General features: G+C 41.4%; 1 protein-coding gene across 1 annotated transcript; it reads left to right on the top strand.

Annotated features, from left to right (window-relative positions):
- Window positions 1-4333: 4333 nt before the first annotated feature.
- Window positions 4334-5890, top strand: LOC109885552 (trace amine-associated receptor 8c-like). Its single transcript, XM_020477397.2, has one exon. The coding sequence runs from the start codon at window positions 4393-4395 to the stop codon at window positions 5353-5355; it is 963 nt and encodes a 320-aa protein (XP_020332986.1). The 5' UTR covers window positions 4334-4392; the 3' UTR covers window positions 5356-5890.
- Window positions 5891-15185: the final 9295 nt, after the last annotated feature.

The following is a 15185-nucleotide window of genomic DNA, read 5'->3' on the forward strand; positions in this document are numbered from 1 at the left end:
GCTTGTGTGGCCTACCACTTCGCTACTGAGACATTGTTGCTCCTAGATGTTTCCATTAAAAAATAACAGCACTTACAGTTGAACGGGAAAGCTCAAGCTGGGCAGAACAACCACAGGAGGGGGAATCTAGCTGGGTCCAGGGTCAGGCAGAAGGTCATACACAGGGGGTCTAAAAAGGCATCAGTACAGGCAGGGAAAAGGCTAGTAACGTCGTCCGGGAGATTAGGCAATAGTTTGATAACAGGAAATCTGATAGGCTAAAGTACAGGCAGGGACTAGGCAAAAGGCATTGTTAGTGAGGCAGGCAAAAAACAATCATACAAGGGAGGAGTAAATTACAGTAAAAACAGAGCCTCGAAAAGACATGTGTCACAAAAAAACTCACAATGATGGGGTGCATAGAACTGAACTAAATATGTGTGATAATGACATACAGGTGTGTGAACAGGCGATCAGAATTCAGGTGATTGGGATCTGGAGAGTGAGCTGCGTTCAGGGGATCTACATGTTTGAGAGTGTGAGCTGGAATCAGACAGTCATTATGGTGTATTGTGCATAGATTGATTAGGGGGGAAAAAACTATGCAACACATTTAAGAATAGGGCTGTAACGTAAGAAAATGTTGAAAAAGTCAAGAGGTCTGAATAATTTCCGAATGCACTTTCTGTTTTACTGTTTAGAAATGAAGACACCTTATGTATCTAATTGCCCCATTTGAAGAATTCATAATAATTTGAACAACTTCGGCAATCTTTCCTCTCCGTGGCGTTGAGGTGGTGGGAGAAGAAGGTGCAGGGATGCAGCTTAAGGTTCCGTGCAGAACGTTGGGACAGAACCCCCACTCCTACATCCAAAGCATTGGCCTCCACCACAAACTGACGGGAAGGGTCCGGATGAACCAGGATTGGAGCCGTTGTGAAGAAGTTTTTAAGGTCCCGGAATACCCGGTCAGTGGCCATGGATCATGTGAACGGAACCTTGGTAGAGGTGAGGGCAGACAGGGGGAGGCCAGGGTGATGTTACCTCGGATAAAGCTGCGATAAATGTTGGCGACTTCAGGATGTGTTGCAAATGCAACTGGATGTAGGCTGAGGCCATTCCACCACCGCTTTCACCTTCTCAGGGTCCATCTGGACACTCCCAACAGAGATGATGTAGCCCAGTAAAGGAATAGTGGAGCAATGGAACTCACTTTTCCTCCTTGACAAACAACTAGTTCTCCAGAAGGAGCACGTGTTCCTCGGGGGAGCAGGAGAAGATGAGAATATCATCAATGTAGACGAAGATGAAGCGGTTCAGCATGTCGCAAAGAACATCATTTCTAATGAGTGACTGCAATCCACACTTTGGTTTTGGTAGTCACTGCCAACAAACACGAATGTTAGCATTTTCAGACAAACACATTACTTCCTTCAGCACACTACGAAACGCCTGATTTGGTAGGCGTTTCGTAGATCTAGCTTGGAGAAGACAGTGGCCCCCTGGAGCAGCTCGAAGGCTGAGGAAATGAGTGTTAGCGGATAACGGTTCTTCAGTTGTTCCCAGTAGTCCCCAGTAGTCAATGCACTTCTGCCGTGTGTTGTCCTTCTTCTACACTAAGAAGAACCCTGCGCCAGCGGGAGAGGAGGAGGGACGGTTAAATCCTGTAGCTAGGGAGTCCCCAATCTAGTCCTCAATAGCCTTGGTCTCTGGTCCCGACAGCGAGTACAGACGCCCCCGGGGCAGCGTGGTGCCAGGGAGAACATCAATCCCGCAGTGATAGGGGCAGTGCGGCGGAAGGGAATTGGCCCTGGCCTCGCTGAACAACTCTCTGAAGATCCTGGTACTCCGCGGGAATGGCGGAGAGGTCTGGAGCCACCTCCAAGGGCCGCGGAAGACTTCCCCGGGCAGGTTGCGCCGACTTCAGACAATGGGCACAGAACAGACTCCAGCCCATGATAGCACCCATAGAACAGTTGATGAATGGAATGTGTTGCTGGAGTCAGGAGAATCCCAACACCATGGGAATCTGGAGGGACTTGATGAGGGGGGACTGAATGGTCTCGCTGTGATTCCCTGACACACGTAGGTTGATGGGAGTGGTGTTATTGGTGACCCGACCTATAGAGCGCATGTCCAGCACTCTAACATCCATGGGAATTGAGAGGGGCTGAGTGGGGATGTTCAGCTCGGAAGCCAGTGTGGTGTCCAGAAACCTCTCATCGGCTCCTGAGTCAATGAGAACCCAGAGAGATTCGGACGGGTTCCCCCCCAGCAGAATGACATGGAAAGGGGTGCTAGTAAGGGAGGCAGAAAAGATCTCCATATGGCCCACCAGAGTACTCGCTCCCTGGAGAGTCTGGTCCTGTACAGGGCAATATAATACAAAATGACCAAAAGTCCCGCAATACAGACTCCTTGTGCTGATCCTGTGTTGCCATTCTGCTGGTGACAGCCCAGCTCTGCCTAGTTGCATGGTGTCGGGAAACAGTGCCTCTGCCCTTTTCGGTGACTCTTGAGGAAGGTCGGGAATTGTTGGGTGCTCTCGGCCACGGGACCGTCGGGGACTTCCAGGATGGCTCGAAGGCGAGGTTGAATCTCTGGACGAGTGAGTGACATCGAATTCCCTGATCATTTGTCATTCCAGCAATCGCCCATCGATGTGGATGGTCAAAGCGATGAGGGAGCCAAGATCCGTGGGTAACTCCCGAGCCGCAAGCTCGTCCTCAACCTCCTCCGAGACGCCGTGCAGGAACATGTCAAATAATGCTTCTGGGCTCCATGCACTCTCTGTTGCCAAATTGCGGAAATCCACTGCGTAGTCGGCCACAGTGCAGGCATCCTGCAGGAGCTGGATTAGACTCCGGGCAGCTTCTCTCCTGGAGAACGGGGCATCGAACACCTTCCTCACCTCTCCCACGAACCCCCCCCCCCCCCAGGCTCACGCATGTAGCCGGCTGCTGTTCCGATACGGCGGTAGCCCAGGTGAGAGCACTTCCAGACATCAACATGATGAGGTAGGCTATTTTGGAGCGATCCGAGGGGAAGGAGGAGGGCTGAAGCTCGAAAATGAGGACAACCTTTGCTAAAAAAAACGCTGACAGGTGCTCGGCTCTCCATTAAAGAGTTTCGGGAGAGATAACCGGGGATCCAGGGAAGTTGGAGTGGCCGGTGGGGCGGCGCTGATAACCGCTGAGTTACTGGAGGACAGTGGGTTTGCCACCGTGGCAGGCTGCCCCCCGGACAACCGGCGGAATTGTTCCTGTATCATGTCCAACGCCCAGTCATGGTGCTCAGCCAACGTTTGAACCCCCTCAATCAGCCCACGAAGCAATTCCTCATAACTACCAATGGAGGCTCCTTGGGCTCCTTGGGAGGAGATGTCATTGAGCAGCTGGTCCGGGTCTGCTGGGTCAGTCAGGGCAAATTCCTACTATCAGATAGGAAGGTAAGACCCAGATTCAGACCATGTTGGATAACCAATAGTTTAAATATCCCAAAGGGGCAGGCAAACAGACAGGTTAAGGCAGGCAGGGGTCAATAGTTCATAGAAGTGGGGGAAAGGTACAGGACGGCAGGCAGGCAGGCTCAGGAAAGCAGGCTCAAAGACAGGACATGCCCAGAGGGGGGTGGACACAATCACAAAGACAGGGGAAACAGATCAGGGTGTGACACAAACAGGAAACATGTCAGTATAGAGACAAAGTGGAGTCGCAATTCAGCGGCTCAGGCACAGGATTTATTAATAATTCAGTTCAGATTGAAATTTTTATAGTCTATGGAATGTTCCTGTGGAATGCCACTATTTTGATTTGCTATTAGCATGTACACCATAAACGTATGCTATCTCATCAACTTCCCTCCTGTCAACTTTTCTACACACTGACCAGCTGACTTGTGACGTGCCATCATGTTTCCTGAGGTTGTGGATTATGGTCCAAACTGAGCTCTAGCATCACCCAAAACATTTAGTTTTACACAGTTTCCAAAGTAAAATAGCCTTTGAGTGACCAAAACATCCCCCATGATATATTTTCCCCATTAAAATGCTCAGTTAAGTAAATTTACCTTTTCTCTCATCTCTAGCGATCAGTCAGGCTGAAGGACAGGCTAGGTGGGCACAGAAACATCCAATCCTGTCATACATTACATCATGCTTTCACAAATGATTTGTTAATCCAAGCATTTGTTCATTTGTGTGTTCACTTGTGTATGTTTTGTTGGTGGTGGTGGTGAAGTGTGTGTGTGTGTGTGTGTGTGTGTGCAGAGAGACTCCAGGGAGGGGAGTTTCTGTCAGTAACTCAGGTATAAATATAGAGGCAGAGCTCAGAGTTTCTCAGAAGGCGGACCTGACAGGGTCACACACAGGACCAAGCAGGAGCAGGACCTCAGCATTTTTACTTTTTAATACAAATGGAGAAACATGAAGATGTTCAATACTGTTTTCAGGACAGAAACTCTTCTTGCAGAAAGGCTTTTCTATCGACATCTATCTACATAACACTGTACATCTTCTTCTCATTGATTTCAGCAGTTACAGTATTATTGAACCTACTGGTGATCATCTCCATCTCTCATTTCAAGCAGCTCCACACTCCAACCAACCTGCTCATCCTCTCTCTGGCTGTGTCAGATCTCCTGGTTGGACTGATTGTGATACCAGTAATGACTGTAGCAATAATGGAACCATGCTGGGGTTTTGGGGAATATTTCTGTGTGTTTCATTTCTACATTACTTTTTTATGTACTTCTTTATCACTTGGCAATTTGGTCTTGATATCTATTGACCGCTATGTTGCTGTGTGTGATCCCTTATTGTACCACTCTAAAATAACAATAACAGGCACTATCTGTTGTATATCCATTACCTGGTGTTGTTGTATCTTATACGATGCTGTTATTATACAAAACTTTGTAAATGTACAGACACCCAGTAGGTGTTTAACAGAATGTGTTATTGTTGAAGGAATAACATGGGTTAATATAATGTACATTGTATTTATAATGGTTGTCCCGTGCTCTATTATTATAACACTTTATATGAAAATCTTTGTGGTGGCCAGATCACAGGCCAGAAAGGTATTTTCAAAAGAGGCTGCCAGTGTGTCTGGTTTTAAAACAGAACAGAGAAATAAGTCTGAGAGAAAAGCAGCAAAAACTCTAGCTATTGTTGTTTTCAACTATCTCCTTTCTTGGATTCCATCTCTATTAATTTACTTTGTTTTTTCTGTTATAGGTGATCATTTAATATCATATTTCACCAGTTATCTGGCACTTTTTAATTCCTTAGTTAATCCAATAATTTATGCTTTCTTTTATCCATGGTTCAAAGTGACAGCTAAACTTATTTTAACTTTGAAGATAAGACATTTATAGTTCCTATTATATGATTCACTAGTTCGGCAAACATTTGTTTGATATAGTTTTGTTCTACAATTGTTGTAATTATTTTATGTAACAATACACCGACATTTCTTATCTCAGTGTTGTCATGATTGATACATGTGGTGTTGATACAGCATGATTTGTCTGGATTTGATTGGAATGAATTGGAGAAGGCATAAGCTTGTTTTATAAAAAAACATTGTAGTCATTGTGGATTGTGTTCTCCAAATACCTAAGGCTGTGGTTGTTCCATGTTAATGATAAATAGTATGTAAGTGTTCTAATAGTACATTCTGAGGACGTCATGACTCATGCTATATGTTGTTTAACATCTCCCTCTAGTGGCTCAATTGTGACCCAAAGTCTTCATCAAGTGTAGTAAAGTTGAAATGTACAATACTGCATGATATCAGATAACGTCCAGGTCTAAATAACTTCTGTATTGTGTAAGTAGTTGATGGTAAAATGTAAGAATATGCAATTATGGGTAACATTTTATAATAACATTCAGTAATAAACCATTTGTAAGGAATTTACATTCTGCTCACTTTTTAATATTATGCCCCATTTTGTGTAATGTTATTCATCTAGGTATTCTCACATTTATAAATAACTACTACAGTTACACATGAATTATTCAGCACAATAGTGCAGGAGACCACAGCAGACACTTCAATGTCAACATAATGGTGTATGAACAGTACCACTACTCTCACTACATCACTACTGTCAGGTCAGGGGTCACACCAGAGAAGCTCTCTCAGATGCTGTTTACTCTGAAGGAATAGAGAGAGTGGGTATCACACAAAATAATTTATATTTGATTCGTAAATTGTTTATTCATTTGTCATTAATCCAATATTTATTTTCGTTAACTGGTAATTCACGTAATTATAAACAACTTTTATAGAGGATGTTAAAGGAAATATATTGAACATTTTATCAGTAGTAGTGTGCTGAAGGAAGTAATGTGTTTGTCTGAAAATGACAGCATCCTTGTTTCAGTCACTCAGTAGAAATAAAATCAAATGTTATTGGTCAAAAACATGTGTTTATTCGATGTTATTGCGGGTGTTACGAAATGTTTATGGACCTAGTTCCGACAGTTCAGCAATATCTAACAATCTCACAACAAATACCTAATACACACAAATCTAAGTAAAGGACTGGAGTTAAGAATATATGAATATATGGATGAGCAATGTCAGAGTGACACAGACTAAGAGCAGTTCATAGACTGTTTACAGGGGAAGGGAACCAATATCTAAATATATAATTCAACTGAACATTACGTTTAAAGGGTTACTACATGTAATACATTACTCCACCTTTAATTAAATGTTAATAAACTAGGTATTCTCAAATGTATAAACACTACTATATCCATTAACGATTTAACACAACAGCGAAGAAGACCGCAGAAGACACTTGAACCTCATCATACTGGTTATGAACACAATAACTACTCTCACTACCACTACTCTCACTACATCACTGCTGCCAGGTCAGGGGTCACACAATAGCAGCTATCTCAGATGCTGTTGAGTCAGAATGAATATAGAGATTGGTAACATTTTGCAATAACACTTTGTAATAAAGGATTCATAATGGATAATTAAATAGTTTATTCATCATTCATGTATCATTACTCCCACATTTGTTTTAGTTATTCACACATTTAACTTTTATAGTCTGTAGTAATGATTCATAAGATAATTCATAAGATGTTTAATGAGTGAACTTATAAACCATTAACTAATCATTAGTAAAGTTGTTTTGCAGTCCCTAATCTAAAGGGAGGACTATTCACACTTTCTTAATACTCTATAAATGTTTTGAACAGTGACCAGTTTAATTTATCACAAATATATGGACATGCCATTGGTAGACATTCCAATACTACCTGATTCTACTTAAGGCCTCAAAATGATCTAGAACAAACCAATGGTAAATGATAAGCACACAACACAGAGGATGTTAAAGGAAATATATTGAACATTTTATTCCAAAACAGTCACACTGTTGTAGTAGTGCGCTGAAGGAAGTAATGTGTTTTGTCTGAAAATGATAACATTCTTGATTGTTGGCAGTGACTACCAAAACCAAAGTGTGGATTGCAGTCACTCATTAGAGGAGACTTTGTCTCAGTTACATCATGGGGACAAATCCCTTTTGTCAGACATCAGAACAACCACACTGTAATCTGACCCAATTATCCCTTGATGTTGTTTTGTATTTCTGAGGTGTTGTTTTCTCAGAAGAAAATGTGACTGAGAAATGTGATTTCGAGTTCAGTTGTATCAATCAATGATCTCAAAAGCACCTCAAGTAATTAGGGACAGTTCACAATTTACTCTGAATAATTTCTCAATCACAATTCTCCAACATAATGTGTACGACCACAACCAACAATAACTGTGGGTATAGACTTTGCCACTTCAGGATGCTTTTGTGGTGCATACGACACCACGCAGGGCTACGGGCCAGAAGGTTGAGGGTTCGCCCGACCACTAAGAACCAGCTCACTCTCCCTGTCTGTATCATGAGGCCTACACTACGGTCAGAGTTGGCTACAGACAATGATCAGCTAGGAGGATATCAGATTTACAACATTTTCCACCAACAGGTTTCTCTGCCAATGCACCCCACAACCAATAAACAAAGCATACCGACTTCAGGTGTTTCAATACCATGACAATCGTGACAAATTAAAAGACTATGCTCTTGCTCCACAAATGCTCTCGCCTGGTTTATTCTGGGTCATCCTTGACATCAGACAAGAAAATCAGATCGGCCACCAGTTTGAGGTAGGGTTTGATGTTGGCCCAGAAGTGATCAGCCAGGATTTGGCTATGGCACCAGCACTGTCGACCACTGACATCACTGTCAGCATAGATAGTTTGGGGCAGAGAGCAGTCACTTATCTCCATGAGGAGCAAGTTGGGAGTGACTGAGTCTGGTCAGGCAGGAGGATGATGAAGGGGACTGGTACTTCTGCCACATGGAGCACCAAGGGCAGTTGAAGGAAGGAGGTGAGTTTTGCCATCTGTCGTAACACTATGAGAATCTGACCCCCGTCACTGGAGGATAAGGTGGAGTTGGCTTGTAAACTCTGTAAATGACCCTCAAGGTTGGTTCCTCTTCTCTATGGACAGTTCGATGTTTGTAGCCGAGGGTGTCTGGCTAACAGCTCAGGCCCAGAGTTGGTTCTTGTGGATGGTGGTCTGGGAGAGCCATAGCTCACTGCTCTTTGACCTCCCTTCTGGAGGAAGGTGTTCCACAGAGGTAATGTTACTGGCCCATTGAACCCCCCGGCCAAGAGGCAGCTTTGCAGCCTGTCCACCAGGGACATTGCTTCGGTCCCCATGGGTAGACTTTGGAGACCATTGTCAACATAGGTGTGCTCAACTGACTCCTTAACATCCGTGTTGCCATCATGGTGGTGCTGAGAATGTTTCTGGAGGGCATAGAGGGCACAGCAGGGACTACACGTCGTTACGAATGGTAAGACCTGCCATTCATAGGTGCTCAGCACTGATTTTCAGTCTAAATTAAGATCATTAACATTTATTCAACGGGACAAAACTCGGTCCAGAGTATGACTGTGGCAGTGAGTAGGTCCGGAGACATGTTGGACAAAACCCACTGAGTCGATGATGGCTCCAAATGCCTTTTGGAGTGGGTCTGTGGATTTTTCCATGTGAACATTAAAGTCACCAAAATGTGAATATTATCTGCCATGACTACAAGGTCCGATAGGAATTCAGGGAACTCAGCGAGGAACACTATATATGTAAACCGTAGCTATAAAAAGTGATTGAGTAGGCTGCAAAGAGTTCATGACTAGAAGCTCAAAAGACGCTTTTTTTTGTAAATTGAAATATGCTATCATAAATGTTAGCAACACCTCCGCTCTTGCGGGATATGGTCACTAGTGTAATCAGGAGGTGAGGCCTCATTTAACACAGTAAATTAATCAGGCTTAAGTCATGTTTCAGTCAGGCCAATCACAATCACAAGATTATGATCAGTGATAAGTTCATTGACCATAACTGCCTTGGAAGTGAGCGATCTAACATTAAGTCGCCCTATTTTGAGATGTGAGGTATCACAATCTCTTTCAATAATGGCAGGAATGGAGGAGGTCTTTATTCCAGAGAGATTGTTAAGGAGAACACCGCCATGTTTAGTTTTGCCCAACCTAGGTCGAGGCACAGACATGGTCTCAATGGGGATAGCTGAGCTGACTACACTGACTGTGCTAGTGGCAGACCCCACTAAGCTGGCAGGCTGGCTAACAGCCTGCTGCCTGGCCTGCACCCTATCTCATTGTGAAGCTAGGGGAGTTAGAGCTCTGTCTATGTCCGTAATTAAGATGAGAGCACCCCTCCAGCTAGGATGGAGTCCGTCACTCCTCAACAGGCCATGCTTGGTCCTGTTTGTGGGTGAGTCCCAGAAAGAGGGCCAAATAGCTACAAATTCTATCTTTTGAGAGGGGCAGAAAACAGTTTTCAACCAGCGATTGAGATGTGAGACTCTGCTGTAAAGCTCATCACTCCCCCTAACTAGGAGGGGGCCAGAGACAATTACTCGATGCTGACACATTTTCTAGATGATTTACACGCTGAATCTATGTTGCGCTTGGTGACCTCTGACTGTTTCATCCTAACATCGTTGGTGCCGACGTGGATAAAATATCCCTATACTCTATACACTTGCCAGTTTTAGCTTTAGCCAGCACCATTTTCAGATTAGCCTTAACTTCGGTAGCCCTGCCCCCTGGTAAACAGTGTATGGATGATTCGTTTTAAGTCTAATACTATGGGTAATGGAGTCGCCAATGATTAGGGTTTTCAATTTGCCAGAGCTAAATGGTGGGAGGCTTCGGCGTCTCAGACCCCGTAACGGGAGGAGGAGAGACCAGAGAAGGCTCGGCCTCTGACTCCGACTCGCTACTTAATGAGAACTGGTTGAACTTTCTGTCGGCTGAATGAGCGACACCGGTTGAGCATTCCTACAGGAATATTTCTGTGTGTTTCATTTCTACATCTCTTGTTTATGTACTTCTTTATCTCTGGGCAATTTGGTCTTGATATCTATTGACCGCTATGTTACTGTGTGTGATCCCTTATTGTACCACTCTAAAATAACAATAACAGGAACTATCTGTTGTATCTCCATTACCTGGTGTTATTGTATCCTATACGTACGTGTATGTATCATATATAATAACTTATGCTTTTATTATAAAAAACTTTGTAAATGTGCAGGTACCCAGTAGGTGTTTGAAATAATGTTTTATCGTTGAAGGAATAACATGGGTTAATATAATTGAAATTGCAATTACAATTGTTGTTCCAAACTCTATTACTATAACACTTTATATGAAAATCTTTGTGGTGGCCAGATCACAGGTAAATAAATAGTCAGTATTCTAATAGCACATTCTGAGGATGACATCAGTCATTCTATATATTGTTTAGCATCTCCCTCTAGTGGCTCAATTGTGACACAACGTCTTCATCCTGTGTTGTTAAGTTGAAATGTACAATACTGCATGATATCAGATAACATCCAAGTCTAAATAAATGCTGTTTTGTGTAAGTAGTTGATGGTAAAATGTAAGAATATCCAATTATGGGTAACACCTGTTTGCTCACCATTTAATATTAAGCTCTCATTTGTGAACTGTTACTCAGCTAGGTTTTCTCACATTTATAAATAACTACTACAGTATATACATGAATTATTCAACACAGCAGAGCATGAGACCACAGCAGACATTCAACCTCAACACACTGGGCATGAACACTTCCTCTACTCTCACTACGTCACTGCTTCCAGGTCAAGGGTCACACAAGAGCAGCTCTCTCAGAAGCTGTTTACTCCGAATGAATATAGAGATTGGGAAACACACTAAATTGTTTCTAATGGATTAGTAAATAGTTTATTCATGATTTATTTTTCATTTACTCCCATGTTTTTTGTAAGCTAGTTATTCACACATTTATAAACAACTTTTATAGTATGTAATAATGATTCAGAAGATCATTCATCAGATATTTAGTAACTATCTCTATAAACCATTTACTAATCATTAGTCAAGTAGTTTTGAAGTCCCTAATCTAAAGTGAAGACTGTTCAAACTTTCTTAATACTTCATAAATGTTTCGAACAGAATTTGAATCGTCATTCCTCCACTGGGCTTACTCCCTCCAAGTGCGTCCTGGGATATCAGCCGGCCATGTCTCCGTGGACTCCGAGCCAGACTGAGGGCTTCAGTAGACAAGTGGTTCTGGCGGGCAGAGGAGGTGTGGAACGCCGCGCGCCCTTCGCCTTCAGAAGGATCATGCGGACTGCAATCGCAGTGAGGCTCCTGTGTTCCATCCTGGTGATCTCATCTGGAACCTCCCGCTCCGCCTGCTCTACCAGAAGCTGAGCCCCTAGTTTGTGGGGCCCTTCAAAGTCCTCCGGAGGGTCAATGAGGTTTAGAACTCCCCACCAACTATCGGATCTCACCCTCCTTTCATGTTTCCCTTCTCTGGCCGGTGGTTCCTGGTCCCCTGACTGATGCCGTCTGTAAATGACTGTAGACAAGTGGCTTATTACTGAACATTATTATAAAGTGTTACCAAATTCACACAATCACAGGATTTTGTTCAAGGTATGTTTACTGTTACAATACAGTAGTTAGACTTGTATTATAGATGGTCCTTGTGCCCAGGGTCTGGGGGCTACAGCTGAAGCTGTTGAGGAGGGCTAACTTGATTAAATTGCTAATCATGATTTATTCTGAACGAGTTGTCATTGTTGTGTGGGAAATTATTTTATAAGTGCTTTGGAGGAGATTGATTCAACTAAATGAAATGGAAATCTTATTCTTTTTGGTTTAAATCAGAGAAAACAACACATCGGAAAAGGAAAACTCTTGAATTGGAGAACGCATGCTCCAGTGGATGTTAAGTGTTATTCCATGATATATAGTACGTATTCTAATTGTACAATCTGAGGACTTCATGAGTCGTTCTACATGTTGTTTAACATCTCCCTCTAGTGGCTCAATTGTGGCATAACGCCTTCATCAAGTGTAGTAAAGTTATACTGCATGATATCAGATAACGTCCAGATCTAACTAAACTGTGTATTGTGTAAGTAGTTGATGGTTGAATGTAAGAATACGCAATTATGGGTAACACTTTATAATAACATTCAGTAATAAACCATTTGCAAGGAATTTACAGTTTGTTCACCATTAAGCCCATATTTGTGAAATGTTACTCAGCTAGGTATTCTCACAATACACTGACATTACTTATCTCAGTGTTGTCGCCATAGATACATGTGGTGTTGCTACTGAATGATTTGGCTGGATTGGAATGGAATGACTTGGAGAAGGCATAAGCTTGTTTTATAAAAGACATTCTAGTCATTGTGGATTGTGTACTCCAAATACCTTAGGCTGTGGTTGTCCCATGTTACTTAATGATAAATAGTATCTAGTGTTCTAATATTTCATTCTGAGGACGTCATGACTCACGCTATATGTTGTTTAACATCTCCCTCTAGTGGCTCAATTGAGGCAAGACGTCTTTATCAAGTGTAGTACAGTTGAAATGTACAATGTTGCATGATATCAGATAACGTACAAGTCTATCTCAATGGTATAATGGTGTAGTTAAGGGTAAAATGTAAGAACATCCAATTATGAGTAACACTTTATAATTTCAGTAATAAACCATTTTTAAGTCATTTCCAGTTTGCTCACCATGTATTAATCATTACTATTCTTTAATTAAAAGTTAATAAACTAGGTATTCTCAAATGTGTAAATGCTACTATATCCATTAATGATTCAACACAACAGCACAGGAGACCGCAGAAGACACTTGAACATCATCACACTGGTTATGAACACAATAACTACTCTCACTACCACTACTCTCACTACATCACTGCTGCCAGGTCAGGGGTCACTCAAGAGCAGCTCTCTCAGATCTTGTGGAGTCTGAATGAATATAGAGATTGGTAACATTTTGCAATAACACTTGCTAAGTCAATAGTTTATTCATCATTCATGTATCATTACTCCCACATTTGTTTTAGTAAGCTGGTTATTCACACATTTATTAACAACTTTTATAGTCTGTAATAATGATACATAAGATCATTCATAAGATGTTTAATGAGTTAACATCCTCTGTGTTGTGTGCTTATCGTTTACCATTGGTTTGTTCTAGATTATTTTGAGACCTTAAGTAGAATCAGGTAGTATTGGAATATCTATCAATAGCATGTCCATCTTTTTGTGATAAATTAAACTGGTCACTGTTCAAAACATTTATAAAGTAGTAAGAAAGGGTGAATAGTCCTCACTAGCTTTAAGCACCAACTGTCAGAGCAGCTCACAGATTACTGCACCTGTACATAGCCCACCTAAAATTTAGCCCAAACAACTACCTCTTTCCCAACTGTATTTAATTTTTATTTATTTATTTATTTTGCTCCTTTGCACCCCATTATTTTTTTTTATTTCTACTTTGCACATTCTTCCATTGCAAAACTACCATTCCAGTATTTTACTTGCTATATTGTATTTACTTTGCCATCATGGCCTTTTTTTGCCTTTACCTCCCTTCTCACCTCATTTGCTCACATTGTATATAGACTTGTTTATACTGCATTATTGACTGTATGTTTGTTTTTACTCCATGTGTAACTCTGTGTCGTTTTATCTGTCGAACTGCTTTGCTTTATCTTGGCCAGGTCGCAATTGTAAATGAGAACTTGTTCTCAACTTGCCTACCTGGTTAAATAAAGGTAAAATAAATAAATAAATAAAACTTTAGATTCTGCAAAATTACTTTACTAATGATCAGTTAATGGTTTATACGTTTGTTCATTAAACATCTTTTGAATGATCTTATAAAACATTTTTACATACCATAAAAGTTGTTTATCAATGTGTGAATAACTAGCTTACTAAAACTAGGCCTTTTAGGCCTCATTAGGCCTCATTAATGAGTATTGAGACATTAATGATGTGGAGTCAGAATAAACATTATAAATTATTTATAACATAGTGTTATTATAAAGTGTTGCCAATCTCTATATTAATTCAGACTCCACAGCATCTGAGAGAGTTGCTCTGGTGTGACCCCTGACCTGGCAGCAGAGATGTAGTGAGAATAGTGGTATTGTTCATAACCAGTACGTTGATGTTGAAGTGTCTGCTGTGGTCTCCTGCACTGTTGTGCATAATCATTAATGCATATACTAGTATTTTACACATTTGAGAATAGAATACCTACCTGACTAACATTTAACACATTTGAGAGTAATGATTAATAAATGGTGAACTAACTGTAAATTCCTTACACATGTTTTATTACTGAATGTTATTATAAAGTTTTATCCATAATTGCATATTCTTAAATTTGACCATCAACTACTTACACAATACACCATTGAGATAGACTTGGATGTTATCTGACATCATGCATATTGTACATTTACTTATTTATTACTACACTTGTTGAAGGCGTTGTGCCACAATTGAGCCACTAGAGGGAGATGTTGAACAACATATAGAAAGACTCATGACGTCCTCAAAATGTACTATTAGAATACTTAAAAACTATTTATCATTAAATCACATGGAACAACCACAGACTTTGGTATTTGGAATATACAACCCTAAATCACTACAATGTATTTCATTAAATAAGCTTATTCCTTCTTATGCCGACTCCAAGTCATTCCAATCCAATCCAGCCAAATTATTCTGTATCAACACCACATGTCACAATGATGAAAACACTGAG

Source organism: Oncorhynchus kisutch, linkage group LG26 (assembly GCF_002021735.2).
Source record: "Oncorhynchus kisutch isolate 150728-3 linkage group LG26, Okis_V2, whole genome shotgun sequence".
In the NCBI taxonomy this organism is placed as follows: Eukaryota; Metazoa; Chordata; class Actinopteri; order Salmoniformes; family Salmonidae; genus Oncorhynchus; species Oncorhynchus kisutch.

What these genes read in the sequence shown, in the direction of transcription:
- LOC109885552 (XM_020477397.2), top strand. Translation starts at nt 4,393, where the DNA reads ATGGAGAAACATGAAGATGTTCAATACTGTTTTCAGGACAGAAACTCT.